Raw genomic sequence first — 16,773 nt, forward strand, 5'->3', positions numbered from 1 at the left:
AAGTTGTAGATCTAATTTACAACTTTTAATGCCTTTTTGGCAATGCTGTTACAGTGAGCTCCGGCGCTTAGGTCATTTGATATGAGAACTCCAAGGTCCTTGACAGAGTGAGGATCATCAACGAGGTCATATCCGCCTAGTTTGTATTTGGTGTACTGCAAGAGGTGGTATCCAGCATGTTCTGACCAGTTCTGGAGAACCGGTAGTGGAAATTTTGAGTAGTTTGGAGAACCGGAAAATATCACCTCTGACTGGAGATTTTACAGTATCCTTCCCCTGCCACGCCCACCAAGCCACACCCACAGAACTGGTAGTAAAAAAAAATGAATCCCACCACAGGTGTAGATTTTTTTTACCAATGTGTAGGACAGAGCATTTGTTGGTTAAGATTTGGAATTGCCAATTGTCTGACAATTCAGACACATAATCAAGGTCGCTTTGAAGGACAAGTAGCATTGTCGCTGGTGTTCGAAGTCTCAACATCTTTTTGGTAATAATGTGACCAAAACACAATGCAGTATTCAAGGTGTGAACTAACCAAGGTTTTATAAAGCAGTACTAATACTTCACGTGATTTTGAAGTATCTATGCTTCTGTTTATATAACCAAGGATTGTATTAGTTTTTTTGGCTGCTGCCACACACTGCTGGCTCATATTTAAATGATCGTCCACTAGGACTCCAAGGTCCCTCTCACAGTTACCATTTTTGAGCCTGGTTTCAGTGAAACTGTACTTATATCCTTAGTTTTTCCTGCCTTGGTGTAAAACTTGGCGTTTCTCCACCTTACATTTAATTTTGTTAGATGGGGCCCATTGTTCAAGACTGTCAACATCTTTTTGGATGCTGAGATTGTCTTCTGGGGTGTGGGTTATTCCTGCCAGCTTAGTGTCATCTGCAAATTTGGTGAGTTCCCCAACGTTGGTCTCAATTGTGGTTGCAAGTTGGAGGACAGCCAGTATTGCAACCTTTTGTGATTTGTGACCTTTCTGAACAAGCAAAGCCAGATTCCCTTAGCCATCGCGCTATTTAACTTCGCCACTGCAGCATTTTCGCTTAAAACCACTGTGGCAAGGCAAATTCGTAAAACGGGGCGAGGCTTGTTTAACCACCGCCTTGCTTAGCCACGGAAATGTTGGTGGTCGTAGGCCGAAATTTGTGGTCGTAAGACGAGGACCACCTGTTAACGCAACAAGCGCTGAGTTTAATCTAATCTAATAGCTTTAAGAGTTGGAAGGGACCTTGTAGGTCATCTAGTCCAACCCCCCCCCCCACACACACACACACAAAGCAGAAGACCCTGTCTACACCATTTCTTTGGGGCAATGCTCCTCCGCCGAGATTTAAGGAGACTTCCCCCACAAACACGTGGCCAGACCACGCAAACTCGTCCCCCCCCCCCCACTTCGCGCGTCCGCCAAAATCCGAGCACGTGTCAGCCCTTCGGACTCGCTCGCGCCTCCCGTCCCCGCGGGGCTCCGCTCGGCCGCCCCTGGAGCCCGCGCGCTCCCGCGCCTGCGCCGGTCCCTTTTCGCAAAAGGTTAAAGGCACCGAGCTCTCCTGCCTAGAAAGGTCCAGATTTGTGGCGGGAGGAGGGGGAGGCTGGGTGGAAATGGGTGGGAAGGGTCGTCTCCTCCTCCTCCACCTCCTCCCTCCTCCTCCTCCTCCTTCCTGTCCTGGCTTCGGCTCCTTCCTCCCTGGGTGAGAAACTGCCCTTTGTATGCTCCTCCATCCCGGGTGCCATGGAGAGGGTCACCGATCCCTGAAAGTTGGGATGCAGCGGCGGAGAGGCGCGATGCAAAGGCTGCAAAGGGAAGGTGAGTAGCCGGCCAGGAGGGGAAGCCCGGGCTGGGGAGAGGCGGGTTGCAAGGGAAAGAAGATCTGGGCTGGGCACCATAGGAGTTGTAGTCCGGCCAGCCGCTCCAGCAGGCAGCGCGCTTTTGCTGCTGGAATTGTTCGGCTGCAAAGCCGCCCTTGCGCGCAGGAGCGTCCCAGTTGCTGGAAGACTCCTCTAAGTAGGCGATGAGTATGATTTGTGATGATGTGACCCCCCCTTTTTTTTTCCGGAGCAGGATCGCTTTTTCTCCCCGTGACTTGCGGTGTGATTTATCACCCCCCACCCCACCCCCACGGAGAAAGTAAGAAACTTATGATCCGGGATCCTTGATCAGGAAATAAGATCGCACTTAGGAAGGGGGGGGGGGAGAAACTTAGGTTTAGTCCTGCCCTTGGCTGTCCAGAAGTAAGTTTTGCTAATTGCTTCGTGATGATTTGAGGTTGAATGATATATAAACAACCAAGTTTCCCATCTGCTCAGTAATCCGAGTTTGGTAAACAGATGACTTGGCTATTAAGGAGTGAAAAATAACAAACAAAACATTAAAATACCTAGGAATGGTACTATAAAGCACAGGGGAGGTATTATAAAACCATGCAAAAGCAGCTATCCCAGAATATTTCTAAATAAAGCTTTGGTTTTAACTTGGAATGCATCGCTTTATTCAAAAGGTAAACTGGATCAAAATAAAATGAATTGTACACCTGCATCCAGTGTAACATTCAAAATAAAGACAGCTGTAATTAAATGCAGTAATGAAAAGTATCAGGAGTCTAGTTTTTATTCCACAATCTATCCGGTTAATTTTCTCCAACTTTTTGGAGCTTCCCTAGATTGCTTTTAATAGTTTTGTAAAAAGACTGACACAACTATTTTATTTTTCATAAGCATCTCCAGACTGAAGAAACAAAACAGCTGAAGTGCCTGCAGTGAAACTGATATAAAAAATAAAAAAATGATTCCTGATTCCAAATCACTGCTTACCCTGTTGTAGAAATGACAGATCCAAAATTATTTTGAAAGGAAAAATGACTTTTGGGGGGCAATTATTTTGAAGAAACAATCAGGAATGGGGCACATGCATGTTTTAAACCCAAGTCTTGTTTTTTTCCTCTCTTTTTTTTTCCTGAATTTTTAAAATTAGGTTGCCCATTGAAGAATGTTGGAAAGTTGTAAAGTATTTTGGAAAGTTTCAGTTAGTCTAATAAAACAGAAATGGCGACCTGCAGCCTTCCAGATATTAATGTCCCACTACAACATTCAGAATCCCTCACAATGGTCAGGTTTCCTGGGAGTTGCCCTGAATAACTCCTAGAGTTTTGCTGATTCTCCATCTCTACAATAAAAGTATCCTCAGAATTTGGATTAACTGGCCTGGTTTTTACTTCTTAAGTAGCAATTGGAGACCCCTGCTGATCTATTCAAACCCATCCAATAGTAGAATAATAGATCCTAATCTACTTTTTATCCACCCCAGGTTACACTGATTATACAGTGATGAGGGATAAACTGTAGGGTTTTTTCCCCTGAGTTCTCCCAAGATCTTCTATTCAAAGATCTATTTCCATTTTTACTAAATCCTCAAGGCCCATCCATTGTTAATAGTAAAGCAATACTAATTCCTGCAGCTGTCCCTCAGGTAGCCTGTGTCATACAACCACAGAACTAAATTGGAACTATGGTTGTATGAAGATGGAATTAGTTTTAACCCCCCAAACAGCTCTGGGATTCTAGGTGGTTGCACTAAACATCAATCAGTCAACCTGCTAGTTAGGTCAAGAAAATTGGGACAAGAGCATTAACAGCGGATTAATTTCTTCCTCCTGCTGCCAATGCAGCGATTGACCTGGAATGGCCCTGCAAAAATCAGGACCACTGTAATGTAGGACCTTTGCCTCTCTTTTCCTTTTTTTTCACAAACACAAATCCATGGAAACAGCAGAGGAAAACGGGATGAAAGAAATAGGATTGGTAAATTTCCCCCAGTTTTGTCTGCAATGGTACGGACCTCAATCGGCCCCCTGCAGGATCTAGACAGGAGATATGCCATCCCGTGTACTTCTATGTGTATGTGTAAAATGCCCTGGTTTGAGTGGGTTGTCTGACAGCTTCGTGCCAGCTTCCAGTGGCAGCTATTTTCTCTTGCACAGTAACTGAGTTGGTTGGGCATATTATGCAACTGTAATCTTAGAATTAAAGACTAGGATGCTTCTCATCCCATTTGAGTACAAGTATTATTTTTTTTCCAGTATCGGAGGAAAAAAAACCTTGAAATTGTACTTTTTCCTTCCTAAATGCCATTTTTTGGCATTCTAAATTGAGGGGTGCAAATTTATTATTGCTCTGGCTAAAAAAAAACAGGAGTAATCTCAAGGGGTTAGCACCTCTTACAGATTTTCAGGTAAATTGGAATAGATTGTTTGACAAAACATTATTCTGATTTCTGTAATTTAGAGACGCCAGTGCAATGTTTCTCAACCTTGCCAACTTCAACTCCCAGAATTCCCTGGCTAATATGCTGGCTGGGGAATTCTGGGAGTTGAAGTCTGCAAGCCGGAAAATGGCCCAGATTGAGAAACACCACATTAATGACTAGACCTGAAAGGTTCTGTTTTGCATAGGCGAATCATAGAGTTGAAAAAGTCCAACTTCCTTCCTGTGCAGGGACCTGAATTAAAACGGATACACAGGTAGTCCTCGACTTAACAACAGTTCATTTAGTGACCATTCAAAGTTACATTCAAACGGCACTGAAAAAAAAGTGACTAATGACCGTTTTTCACACTTAGGACCGTTGCAGCATCCCCATGGTCACGTGATCAGAATTCTTGTCAACGGATTCATGTTTATGGCCGTTGGAGTGTTGTGGGGTCATGTGATCAGATTTCGTGACCTTCTGACAAGCAGAGTTATTATTGCAACGCGGTGCACATGGGGCTGCCCTTGAAGAGCATCTGGAAGCTCCAGTTGGTGCAAAATGCAGTGGCCTGCATGGTTTTATGCAGACCCCGGTGTGCACATGTGTCACCTCTCCTGCAGGAGCTGCATTGGTTGCCAATTTGCTTCCGGGTACAATTCAAGGTGCTGGTTGTCACCTTTAAAGCCCTTCATGGCTTGGGACCAGGTTATCACTCTTGCCAGTGACATCTACCCGACCCGTTAGAGCGAGGAGGCCGGGAATGTTGCGGGTCCCACCCCTGAGGGAAATACACCTGATGGGACCCGTCTCTCTGGAACGTCATTCCCCCAGAGATTAGAATGGCCCCCATTCTAGCACTCTTCCGGAAGGCACTGAAGACCTGGTTCTGCCAGTGGGCCTGGGGAACCCAGAGCGGGATGGAGCCCATCAAATGGCTAGTGTGACCTGCTGTTGTCAGGGAGGGGGTGGGAGTTGGTTTTCGTTTTTTTGTTTTCCCAGATTTTCTTCTATTGTACTTTACTAATTTATTTGATTCTTTTTGTCGATTGTTATTGTTTTTATTATTTTTTTGTTTTAAATACGGTTTTACATTGTGTAAGCCGCCTCCAGTCACCATGGGCGAATAGGCGGCAATATAAATTAAATAAATAAAATAAAATAAAAATAAAGTCAATGGGGAAGCCAGATTCACTTAAACCATGTTACTAACTTAAATGCAGTGATTTCACTTAACAGTTGTGGCAATAAAACCTCATACACTGGGTCAGAACTCACTTACCAAACGTTTCACTTAGCAATGTAAATTTTGGGCTTTTTGTAGTCGTAACTCAAGGACTTACCTATAGGTGGGCGTCTTAATATGTATTTAGCTGCTGAAGTACAAACAGAAAAAGCAGGCGAGAAAAAGCCTTGAAATAATCCAACCAATTTTATGCAGTGATTCCCCCCCCCCCCCCTTCCATTTATCAGAATAATGAAAATTGTCCCAGAAGAGAAGGAAAAAGTATCTGAAACATTTATATTAAAACAAATATTTAGAATTCAAGATTCCTGTGGAATTTTGCTTTTTTTTTTCTCAGCTAGCCACAAACTTGGCAGGCTTGCTTGTGCAAAGGGATAGCAGTGAGTTGCATTCCCACAATCTTCTCACAATCCTCATAATATCCCATAGAGAGAAGATTCAGCTTCTCCTATTCCTAATCTTACGTATAGCCTGAGGATAAAACTAGAGTCTTTGTGGTCAATCTGCCTGACATTAGCTGCCCCCTAAAGCATTTAGGTTATTTTAAAAGCCACATTCAAGTACAACATAAGGCTGAAATGTACAGTAGACATTAAACTGAATTCATCATTGGGCAATTTTCTTTTTCCAGTTCAGATTGTCCAGCCAGCAACTAAGATGGCGTCATGTCACCTGTGGGGGCCAAATCCCTTTGCAAACCAAGGGGAAAGAAACTCTCGTATTTTCCGTGGGGAAACAGCAAAAAACATCCTGACAGGGGCAGCTCTACTGCAAAACAAACAGGGACTGGGCATAGGCCTGCAAGAGAGCCAGAAAACTCAACAGCAGAAAGGATTGGCGATGGTGCCTTCTCTTTACTCTGTTTGGAGACCATCACGGTTGTTTGAGTCGGTCTCTGAGGAGGACATGATGGCGTTCAAGGCTTCCTATCGGATGATGAAACAGCCCAACCAGTTGTCCAAGGAAGGGCGTACAATGGGGAGGCCCGTCGTGCAGGGTATCAGCAGGGAACCGCAGAAAGCCCCCGAGAACTTGACAAGATCGGGGCCTTTGAAAGAGCAGGCCTTGACCGAGGTTGACCCGGACAGCTTGGAGATAAAACGCCAACATTTCCGGCATTTCTGCTACCAGGAAATCGAGGGGCCCCGAGCGGTCTTGAACGAACTCCAAGAGCTTTGTCGCCAGTGGCTTCTGCCGGAGAGGCGCACCAAGGAACAAATTGTGGATCTAGTGATCCTGGAGCAGTTCCTGACCATCTTGCCACTGGAGATGCAGATCTGGGTCTGTAAAAGTGGTCCGGCCACATGTTCTCAGGCCTTGGCCCTAGCAGAAAAGTTCCTCCTTCGCTTGCAAGAAACGGAGTCTTGTAAACAAAAGGTAAGAGTGTGGTTCATAGGCTCTTCCAGTGCCACAATTTTGAGGTGCAACTTCAAAATGTGGCCTTTTTGCAAGTCTATAAAATATCGCCAGGTATTCTCACTAGTGGGAATTCTCACAGTGGCTAAGATGCTGAGCTTGTCGATCAGAAAGGTTGGCAGTTCAGCGCTTCGAATCTCTAGCGCTGTATAACAGAGTGAGCTCCCGTTACTTGTCCCAGCTTCTGCCAACCTAGCAGTTCGAAAGCATGTAAAAAATGCAAGTAGAAAAATAGGGACCACTTTGGTGGGAAGGGAACAGCGTTCTGTGCGCCTTCAACATTTAGTCATGCCGGCCACGTGACCATGGAGACGTGGCTCTTCAGCTTTGTAACGGAGATGAGTACCGCCCCCTAGAGCCAGAAACGAGTAGCACGCATGTGAGGGGAACCTTTACCTTTATTCTCACTAGGGCATATCATTTAACAACCAAATGTGACACAAATTCAGCCAATTCTTGTGGCCCTTAATTTCTAAATGTGAACGTCCCTTTTCTGCATTGGCTACAAAAAAGCCAAATGTCTATGGAGATTCTCAGTCATTCAGGTCATAGTTGTCCCAAAGGTGCTTTTTTTCAAGAGGCAACCGGACTTTCTGAAAGAAGAAAGTCCAATTGCCTCTTGAAAAAGCACCTTTGGGAAAAAGCCAGATAGAGTTTGAGGTTGCAGCAGTAGGAATATTATTTCCAAATCATGTGAATTAATACAGTAGTTTCAATCTGTTTTGCACTGAGGAGGTCCTTTATAAGGTTGGCACGATACACAATATGCTCAGTCTGTTTTTTTTTTTTTTAATCAGCCCACTCTCTGGATTCAGTTTAGGCCGAAATAACAATAATTGTATGAATTATAATTGTATGAATTATATGCAGCATGCTTTTAAGTAAATTGTGTGAACCCAGCTACCAAGACTATCCCTGAATTTCATCCCAAGAAACTGGAATTTGTTCAGAGAAAGGCATCCAGTGAGGTTGATTTAAGGTGAAACATCAAGGAGAGGATGAGAGAACTGGGTACATTTAATCTAAAGAAAAGAAGCCTTTTGCGATGACAAAATGTTGATGTAACGAACCTCCATTTTGTGGGTTTAAGAGACAAACACATTTCAGTGCAGTTATTCCACCTATGCACTCTGTTGCATTCACTTAAATTTATGTTAATGCTATGACATCTGTGGTGGTTTATACCAGCGGCCCCCAACCTTTTGGGCACCAGGGTCTGGTTCTGTGGGAAGAGGTTTTTCTGCGGACCGGAGGGGGCCTGGTTTCATGGGCTCCCTGCATCCCATGGATGGGGCTTCGCTTGTTTGTGTGGCCCGGCTTCTGTCATGCTGCGGCCTAGTGCCGGTCCAAGAGCCAGGAGTTGGGGACCCCTGGTTTATACCATTTGCAGGATGACGTAGGTAGGCCAGAATCGTACATTTCTGCAATATGTCTTTTCATGTGTGTGTGTGTGTGTGTGTGTGTGTGTATTTCTATGAACTGCATATAAATCTGAGCTGCGTTGACAGAAATGACGACAGAACATTGAGGACTCGATTTACCAGCATTTTTAGGGCACTTCAAGGAGAGTGAAGCAATTATTTGTCTGTCTGTTTTGATTTAGGTGTCCCTCAACTACAGTATCAGGGCTGCCTCCATTCAATCCCCAGGAAAGAAAACCCCTTCATAGATTAGAGAAAAGATACTCTTACTAGGAACTAACTGAATGCAGCAAAGTTAAGACAAGAACTAAAGAAAATTCGTGCAAAGCAATAAGCTAAAGCCAACTCCAGAGACGTCTCACTCCCCACCCCACCCCGGTAATCAGGCAACCAGAGTTCAATCATCAGTCAGAAAAATGTTTTGGGAAAGTCTCTAGTCCAGGTGCATCGTTCCTCCTTCGTACACTCCGAAGCCTGGACGGTTGGTCTTGAAAATTGCTAAAAAACCCAAGCTGGCCTTCCTGAGACCAGACCTTCTCACCGCTTCTCAAAAATTTCACTTCCACTTCCTGCACAGCTTTCCATCCCAGATACCCAGTGCTCACACACACACACACACACACACACACACACACACACACACACACACACACACTGTTTCCACGGCAGCTGGCAGCAAGCTTGAAAGAAAGCAAAGATGCAGGCTGACATAAATCAATGAACAGTCAAAACAGAAATAAGCTGGGATCAATACAAAAAAACAGATGCCAAAAGGGCACATGTAGAAATAGTGGATGCGAGGCTTGATGTGGCATAGTAGTTACTGAACGTTATTTTGGAAATTAAAGTACAGATTGTCCTTGACTTACAACCATTTGTTTATCAACTGTTCAAAGGTATGTTTTGGTGAAAAAAAAAGGACTCTTGTTTGTTCGATTGTTGTAGCTGCCCAACTCAGCCAAGTGACTCTGGGTGACTTACAACCACCGCAGTGTTTCTGCAGTCACGTGATCAAAAATGAGGCTCTTGGCAACTAGCAGGAATTTATGACATCCTGGGGTCACAGAGATAGCCATTTGCGACCTACCCAGGAGGCTTCTGACAAGTAAAAGTCAACGGGGAAAGCCAGATTCACTGAACTTAACAAATGTAGTAAAAAAAAAAAAGGTCATAAAAATGGGCAAAAAATCATTTAATGACCGCATTGCTTAGCAACTGAAGTTCTGGTCCTGACAATGGTCGTAAATTGAGGACTTACTGTAGAAAACCGAACGACACCCCCACCCCCAAAAAAAAAAAAAAAAAAAGAATATCTCCCTGAGGCAATTTTCTGATGAGTTGGAAAACAAGCCTGGCTATGACAATGGAAGTTTGGTCCATTTGACTAAAGCAGGGGTCTCCAAACATGGCAGCTTTAAGGCTTGTGGACTTCACCTCCCAGAATTCTCCAGCCAGCTATGCTGGCTAGGGAATTCTGGGAGTTGAAGTCCACAACTCTTAAAGTTGCCATGTTTGGAGACCCCTGGACTAAAGGAATTTGGAGATACGTAGAGGAGTTATATGATCTTCCTTTTTTTTTCCCCCCATTATAAAAGTCTGAAGAAGGATCCTTGATTCTCTTCTTCCAAGCAAACTTGTTTAATTTCTTTAAGGCTGCCGACCGTATCAAAACCGTCTGCCTATATGTTGGCTAACCAGGCATATGGGTGTCTTTTGTTCTTCAGGTGCCTGGACTTCTAGAGGAGGAATTGGTGAATTCCCCCACATCTGAACGTGATCCCTCAGACGCTGTGGAAAGCTGTATCTCCATAGATGAGGAAGAAGATGAAACCATCTTGGGTAAGATTGAAGCGCTGTGTTCATCAATATCTTCTTCAAGAAAACAGGCCCCAGAAAGACAAAGGGAGGACTGACCTGCAGAAACGTTAATTCAAATCCAGAATTTGCCACTATAAGTTGTGGGTAATAGCGCCTGTTCAGTTTTTGTGCAGTGGTTGATCTCTTTTGCTCAATAATGAAAACTGATCTGTTCTGATGAAATAATTCAAAGGAAAACAATGGGACACAGATACTATTTTTCTTCTTCTTTGGAATTACACACACACACTAACAAATTCGTCCCTTTGCTCTTGCAGAAAGTGGCTCAGGGCTTTGTGATGTTGGAGTTGCTGTGTGTGCACACATATATATCACTTTTCTTCGAGACACTTCATGGCATCTCCCTCAATATACAGTCCTATATACCATTTTCCCAAGTCTTCTGCTGGTCAGATGCCTTGACGGAAAATTCCTAGGTTAAATAGCCAGCATGCCTGATGCATCTATGATACAGTGGAGTAGAGAAAGACGACCATTTTCAGAGCAAACAAATAACCAATATAACAAAGGTATCAGCTGGCTTGGGAGGTTGTTTAATATTTGCAGCTGTACTCCCTACCCATCCCAAAATATTCAGCAGGAAAAGTCTTAACCAACTAGATTACAAGTAGTGAACAGGAAAAGTAAAATAATACAGTTGTGGGGAAATTATAGAACATTGGGGGTAAATTAGAAATGGGATGTTTTGGAAATTCTGGGAAGCTTTTGGGGAAGAAAACAAGAAAAAAAAATCTGCCTCTGCCTTCCAGCAATTTGCCTCCTTGCAGCAAACAGCCTGTTTAGCACAAACAGCTGATTGTCGGTTGGATCAGCCTTCTGATGATCAGCTGTTTCAGGCTGCATGGATTGCCACTGCCTATTGCCGCCTCTGCATACCCCATTTTTGGCCTCTGCACACTCCATTTTCGGCCCGTTCTGGGCAGTGGGGATTGGAACGGGAGGAAAATGGGGCGTGCGGAGGTGGAAAACAGGGTGCACGGAGGACAAAAACAGGATGCGGAGGCCGAAAATGGGGTGCACGGAGGCAGCAATAAGTGATGGCAATCCCTGCAGCCTGAAACAGCTGATCGTCAGGAGGCCGATCCAACGGACAACCAGCTGCTTGGGCTAATCAGGCTGTGTTGAAGCTGACCGGGCTGTTTGCTGTTTACTGCAAGAAGGCAAGTTGCTGGGAGGCAGAGGCCAAAGGGTGGGTTGGGCTTTAGCAACATTTGCTGAACAAGATGCACAGACGTTTCCACCCACTTTTGGGGGTGGTATGTTATTTAACAAATTACAAAATCCATTTCATTTGCCCCTCCTAATCAGAAGCTTGGGCAGGCCTGCTGCATGTGGCCAGGGGTTTTCCATCTGTTACAGCTTAGCTTAGGGTGAAGAAGATCTTTTGACCTGTCCAGCAACTTGAGTTTGAACACGATGAAGGAATCTAGCCAATGAATGACTCCTTCATGGTTTTTCATGGGTCGTTTGCTTGCTTCTTTCAGAACCTAAGGAGTCTGCCCAGGACAACCAGAAGCAAAACCCCCTTCTGCTGGGAATATCGGAGCCAATGGAATGGGGTATCCCCTTGGAAAAAATCACAGGGAAGTTGATATCGAACCCTGAGCTAGAAGAGGTTCACAGGAGCCACCAAGTACACTATCCAGGGAAAAGTATAAAACAGGCTCGCTCTTCGGGTGAAAGTGAGAGGAGCAGTCAAGAGGCACCCGTCAGTCAGAAGAAGAAGAAGAAGAAGAAGGCGGCGGCGGCGGCAGCAGCCAAGGCCCTTGCTGAAAATGGCCTCTGTCCAAGCCTGGGTTTCTTTAAGAATCAGAAGGTACAGACTGAGAAAGTGCAACGATGCAGCCCCTGTGAGGAACGGTTGTCTAAAAAGTCAAGCTCAGGGACGCAGGAGAATGCCAGTGCTGGAGAGCAGCCGTGGAAAGGCTGGCCACGTGAGAGCGACTTGCCCAAACGTAGCGCCGCCCTGAGAAGGGACGAAGAAGGGCCCGAAAACCAAGATATGGTCTGCAAGTGTAAGGCTAAGAGGAAAAGCCCTGAAAGCAGACGCTTGCCTCAACCCAGCTCCGCTCACTTGGGAGCGCTGCCGAAGGGAGAAAAACCGGCCAAAGGCACCGCCTGCCGGAAGAGGCTCTCCTGGGAATCCCCTTTTCCGAGCCTTGACAAAAGTGATCCGGGAGGAAAACCGCACCACTGCTTTGAATGCGGCAAGAGCTTTAGCCAGAAAGGCAACCTCAACATCCACAAGAAATCCCACACGGGTGAGAAGCCGTACCCCTGCTTGGAGTGCGGGAAGCGCTTCGTGACGAACTCTCGGCTGCTGACCCACAAGCGGGTGCACACGGGCGAGAAGCCGTACAACTGCTCGTACTGCGGCAACAACTTCAGCCAACTGGCGCACCTGGTCCAGCACCAGCGGAGGCATACTGGGGAGAAGCCGTACAGCTGCCCCTACTGTGGGAAGAGCTTCAGCGTCAAAGCCAACCTGATCACGCACCAGCGCACCCACACGGGGGAGAAGCCGTACGAGTGCTCCGAGTGCCCCAAAAGTTTCGTTTCCAGCTCGGATCTTAAAAAACATAAAAAGGTGCACACTGTATAGGTGTGTCCATGAGTAGACCTAAGAATGACCACCCTTGTTCTCCCCTTTATAGCAGGTGGAGAACCCCTCCCCCCTCCTTGAGTATTTTTAGTGCACTGTGAGGATTATAATAATAAAGGCTCCTTTTTAAAAAAAAAAAACATACAAAGAGATTGATCCGGCTTGTGCATCTTACATTTTTGTAAGATGTGTGTTTTTATTGATCCCACTGTGTATGTTGTGGTTTTTGTTGTTGTCTAACTTTGACTCATTCTGGGAAAGGATGACTTAATCATTAAGTGGGATTTTCTGCCATCAGATGCAAATGTCCACCTTTAAAGGCAGCTGCACAAATGGGATGGGGGAGGAAAGGGGTGGAGTGGATCTAGCTATCAGTGGCTGCTTGATGGCTCTTTGCTATTTTCTGAATCACCAGCAGCCTCTTTTAAACACCAGTTGTTGGGGAACCCCAAGATGAAAGATTTATGGTCCCTCCATTCATGTTGGTGAATTTTCCAGATTGGCCGCTGCATGACATATGTAGAATGTTGGGCTAGGCCCCCGATTTATTATTTTTAAAACATATTTCTATCCCACAAAGATAAGTTGAGTGCTTAAAGGTAAATGTAAAGATTCCCCTCGCACATACATGCTACTCGTTCCTGACTCTAGGGGGCAGTGCTCATCTCCGTTTAAAAGCCGAAGAGCCAGCACTGTCCGAAGACGTCTCCGTGGTCATGTGGCTGGCATGACTAAACGCTGAAGGCGCACGGAACACTGCTACCTTCTCACCAAAGTGGTCCCTATTTTTCTACTTGCATTTTTACATGCTTTTGCTAGGTTGGCAGAAGCTGAGAGAAGTAACAGAAGCTCACTGTTACACACCGCCGAACTGCTGACCATTCTGATCGACAAGCTCAGCGTCTTAGCCACCGAGCCACCACGTCCCACATTGAGTGCTTACATAGAAATTTAGATTTATCTGGTCCAGGACACATTTCCAGAGCTAACCATTTGCTGGGAATTTGGGGGGGACCTGGAATCTACAGAGTCTACTAGTTATCAAAGTTGGGGATCATTAACCTACATTAGTGTTTTCTAACCGTGTGACTTGAAGATGTGGAGATTTTAGCTGCCAATTCCCATACTAGCTGGGGAACTCTGGGAGCTGAAGTCCACACATCAAATTGCCACGGTTGAGAAATACTGGTCTACACAATGCACTTTCTTAAAGTGCCCTTGAAGGTGGTGTAAGATTGCAGTTCCCATCAGCCAGGTCGAGCTTTGAATAGCACGTTGGGAATGCATCTAGTTAGGCCCATCCTGGCAGCCATTTTGGGATGACACCATGCAAGGTTTAAAAACGGGCACAGCAGAGTTTGCCTGCTTCTGATCTGGCGCTCAACCTGTTTTCAGAAGCTGAGAGAAAAAGAATAGATATCTTTCCTAAACCAGAGGGAGCATCACAAGTACAGGTATTCCTCAACTTACAAGAGTTCATTTAGTGACTATTCGAAGTTTCAAAGGCACTGGAAAAAATGATATAATAATCTTTATTGTCATTGTACGTATATACAACAAAATTGATTTTTCTCCTGCTGGTGCTGTCCATAACATAAATAGAATACAACATAAATAATATAGAAAATGGTTCTTCTACAAGAAATCAGTCATATGTATGCATGGAGTGATTGTAGTTGTATTTAGGAGTGACAGCCCATGGATCAAAGCTGTTTTTAAACCTGTTTGGCTGGCTCTACTGTGTCTTCTGCCTGATGGTAAAAGTGAGAAAAGACACCGACCAGGATGTGAATCATCCTTAAGTATCTCCCTTACTTTGCTGAAGAGACCTGGCGATGTCATACAGTGGTGTTAGGCAGCAACAAATGGTTTCTTGTGCCAAATTTATCCCTCTGTAGTACTTTCCTGTCCGCGGCTGTTGAACCAGCGTACCATACTGTTATACAATATGTGAAGACACTTTATCGTGGACCGATAAAAAGAAGTCATCAGCCTTTATCCCACCTGATTTTTCCACAGGACTCTTAAGAAAATGAAGTCTCTGTTGAGCCTTCCTAACCACCAGCAACATGGTGTATTTCCAGGTGAGGTCTTGACTAATAAGCACTCCCAAGAATTTAAAAGAGGAAACCCTCTCCATACAGTCCCCCTTGATATACAGTGGGGCAAGTTCTTCATTTTCCACAGGTATGACTTGCAGCCTCCCCGTAGTCATGCGATTTACATTTGGATGCTTGACAACTGACACATTTACGAGGATTGCAGTGTCCCAGGGTAATGTGATACCTTTTTGTGACCTGACAACCAAAGTCAATGGGGAAACCAGAATCATTTAACCGTGTTACTAATTTAAGAAGTGATTCACTTAACAAAGAAGTGAAAAAAAGTCCTAAAATGGGGCAAAACTCACTTAACAAATTTCTCACCTAACACCATAAATTTTGGCCTCCATTGTGGTTTTGAGAGCTCTCTGTACTTGGTCCTGCCTTGTGGATAAAGAGGAAAACTCCCAACTGTACTGTCAAAAAAGGATCTTTCCCCGGAGCTGTTTTTTCATGATCCACTTAAATTCCCCAAAACAATATTATAACCCAGCACCAAGTTATGTAAGATTGTGTTTTGCAAATCCAGAAAGTTTGGTTTGAGTTCATCACACAAATTCCTTGTGTGTCCAAGCACAGTTGGCCAATAAAGTTCTATTACTATTCTATTTTAATTCTATTCTAATTTCTATTCTGTTTCTCTATTCTATTTTCTACTCTATTGTTGCTATTTTATCCTTTCTATTCTATTCTCTATTTTCTGTTATGTTTTCTATTATATTAAGTGTTGTACCTTAAGATTCTTGATGAATGTATCTTTTCTTTTATGTACACTGAGAGCATTTGCACCAAAGACAAAGTGTGTCCAATCACACTTGGCCAATAAAGAATTCTGTTCTGTTTTGTTCTGTTCTGTTGTTCTGTTCTATTCTATCCTATCCCTATCCCGAACGCCAAATAGCAATAAGAATAGGAATATAGGAATATTCTACTTCAATATTGTGTGAAATCTTCTCAACCACATGCAGCACTTATAGGGAGACCTTGAAATCTTGAATTTGAACAAAATACACAAAATTATACCCACGGAAATTATGTAGTTTCTCCCTTTCTCCTCCAACCCCCCAATCCGCACTCTCGCAACCACGTTCGCCTGAAAACTATCAGCCCCCAAAGGGTTTCTTGCGCCTTGAGGGGAAATGATCCCCCCTGCCCCAAAAAACTTCGCTCCGCTCGGTGGATTCGTTTCATATCCCGCCTCCGCCTGTCCTGGATTCGCAAATGCTGCGAAACGGGCCGAGTTCTCCCCGCGCGCGCGCGCGCAAGCCTCCCCACGGGACGACAACCGCCGTCTTCCCCTCCCCCCCCCGTCCCCGCCTCTTTTGAACTCAAGTTTTTTTTTTTTTAACCCAGCGCAACCGCGGCGCGCCAGCCTCGAGGCCTTCCTCGCGCGCGCGCGCAAGACGCGCGTGCTCGTGCGCGCGCGCTCAGCCCAAAGCCGGCGAAACAGTTAAAGCCATAGAGAGAGCCGGCGCGGTCCCAGACAGGCCCTCAACCCGAAGAGGCGCCGCTCGGCCTCTCTCTTTCTCCACCACCCGCCACCCCCACCCCTCCCGTTCCGAAAAAGAACGCGGATCGCCCGCGAGGCTGCAGACCGGATCGGGAAAGGTAGGCGCATGGCAAAAAAAATATAAATAAATAAATAAAAGCAAACGCGATCGTAATGCTAAAGCGACGGGGGCAAATCGTATCAGGGAAGCAATAACGGGTGCAAATGCAAAGCGAGGGAAACAATTCCCCCCTCGTCCCCCAGTTATTGCAAAATCAGTTTCTCCCCCCATAGAAAAGTAATGCGGAAGCGGCGAACAAATGTTCGCGGCGGCGCAACCTTCTGATCGTATATAGATCGCTGGGTG

The 16,773-nt window shown here is 45.1% G+C and overlaps 1 protein-coding gene across 2 annotated transcripts; it reads left to right on the forward strand.

Annotated features, from left to right (window-relative positions):
• Nucleotides 1–1,515: 1,515 nt before the first annotated feature.
• Nucleotides 1,516–12,955, forward strand: LOC148131636 (uncharacterized). Of its 2 annotated transcripts, none has more exons than XM_026687322.2 (4): nucleotides 1,516–1,816; nucleotides 6,130–6,875; nucleotides 10,060–10,174; nucleotides 11,698–12,955. In XM_026687322.2, the coding sequence occupies exons 1-4, from the start codon at nucleotides 1,720–1,722 to the stop codon at nucleotides 12,813–12,815; spliced, it is 2,076 nt and encodes a 691-aa protein (XP_026543107.2). In that variant the 5' UTR covers nucleotides 1,516–1,719; the 3' UTR covers nucleotides 12,816–12,955. The 2 variants fall into 2 exon arrangements, with proteins under 2 accessions (XP_026543107.2, XP_087809141.1); XM_087953015.1 differs by lacking the exon at nucleotides 1,516–1,816 and adding an exon at nucleotides 2,986–3,183.
• The last annotated feature ends 3,818 nt before the right edge of the window (nucleotides 12,956–16,773 follow it).

Source organism: Notechis scutatus, chromosome 2, assembly GCF_049901735.1.
Source record: "Notechis scutatus isolate UNSWTSFEM ecotype Mainland chromosome 2, rNotScu1.2, whole genome shotgun sequence".
In the NCBI taxonomy this organism is placed as follows: Eukaryota; Metazoa; Chordata; class Lepidosauria; order Squamata; family Elapidae; genus Notechis; species Notechis scutatus.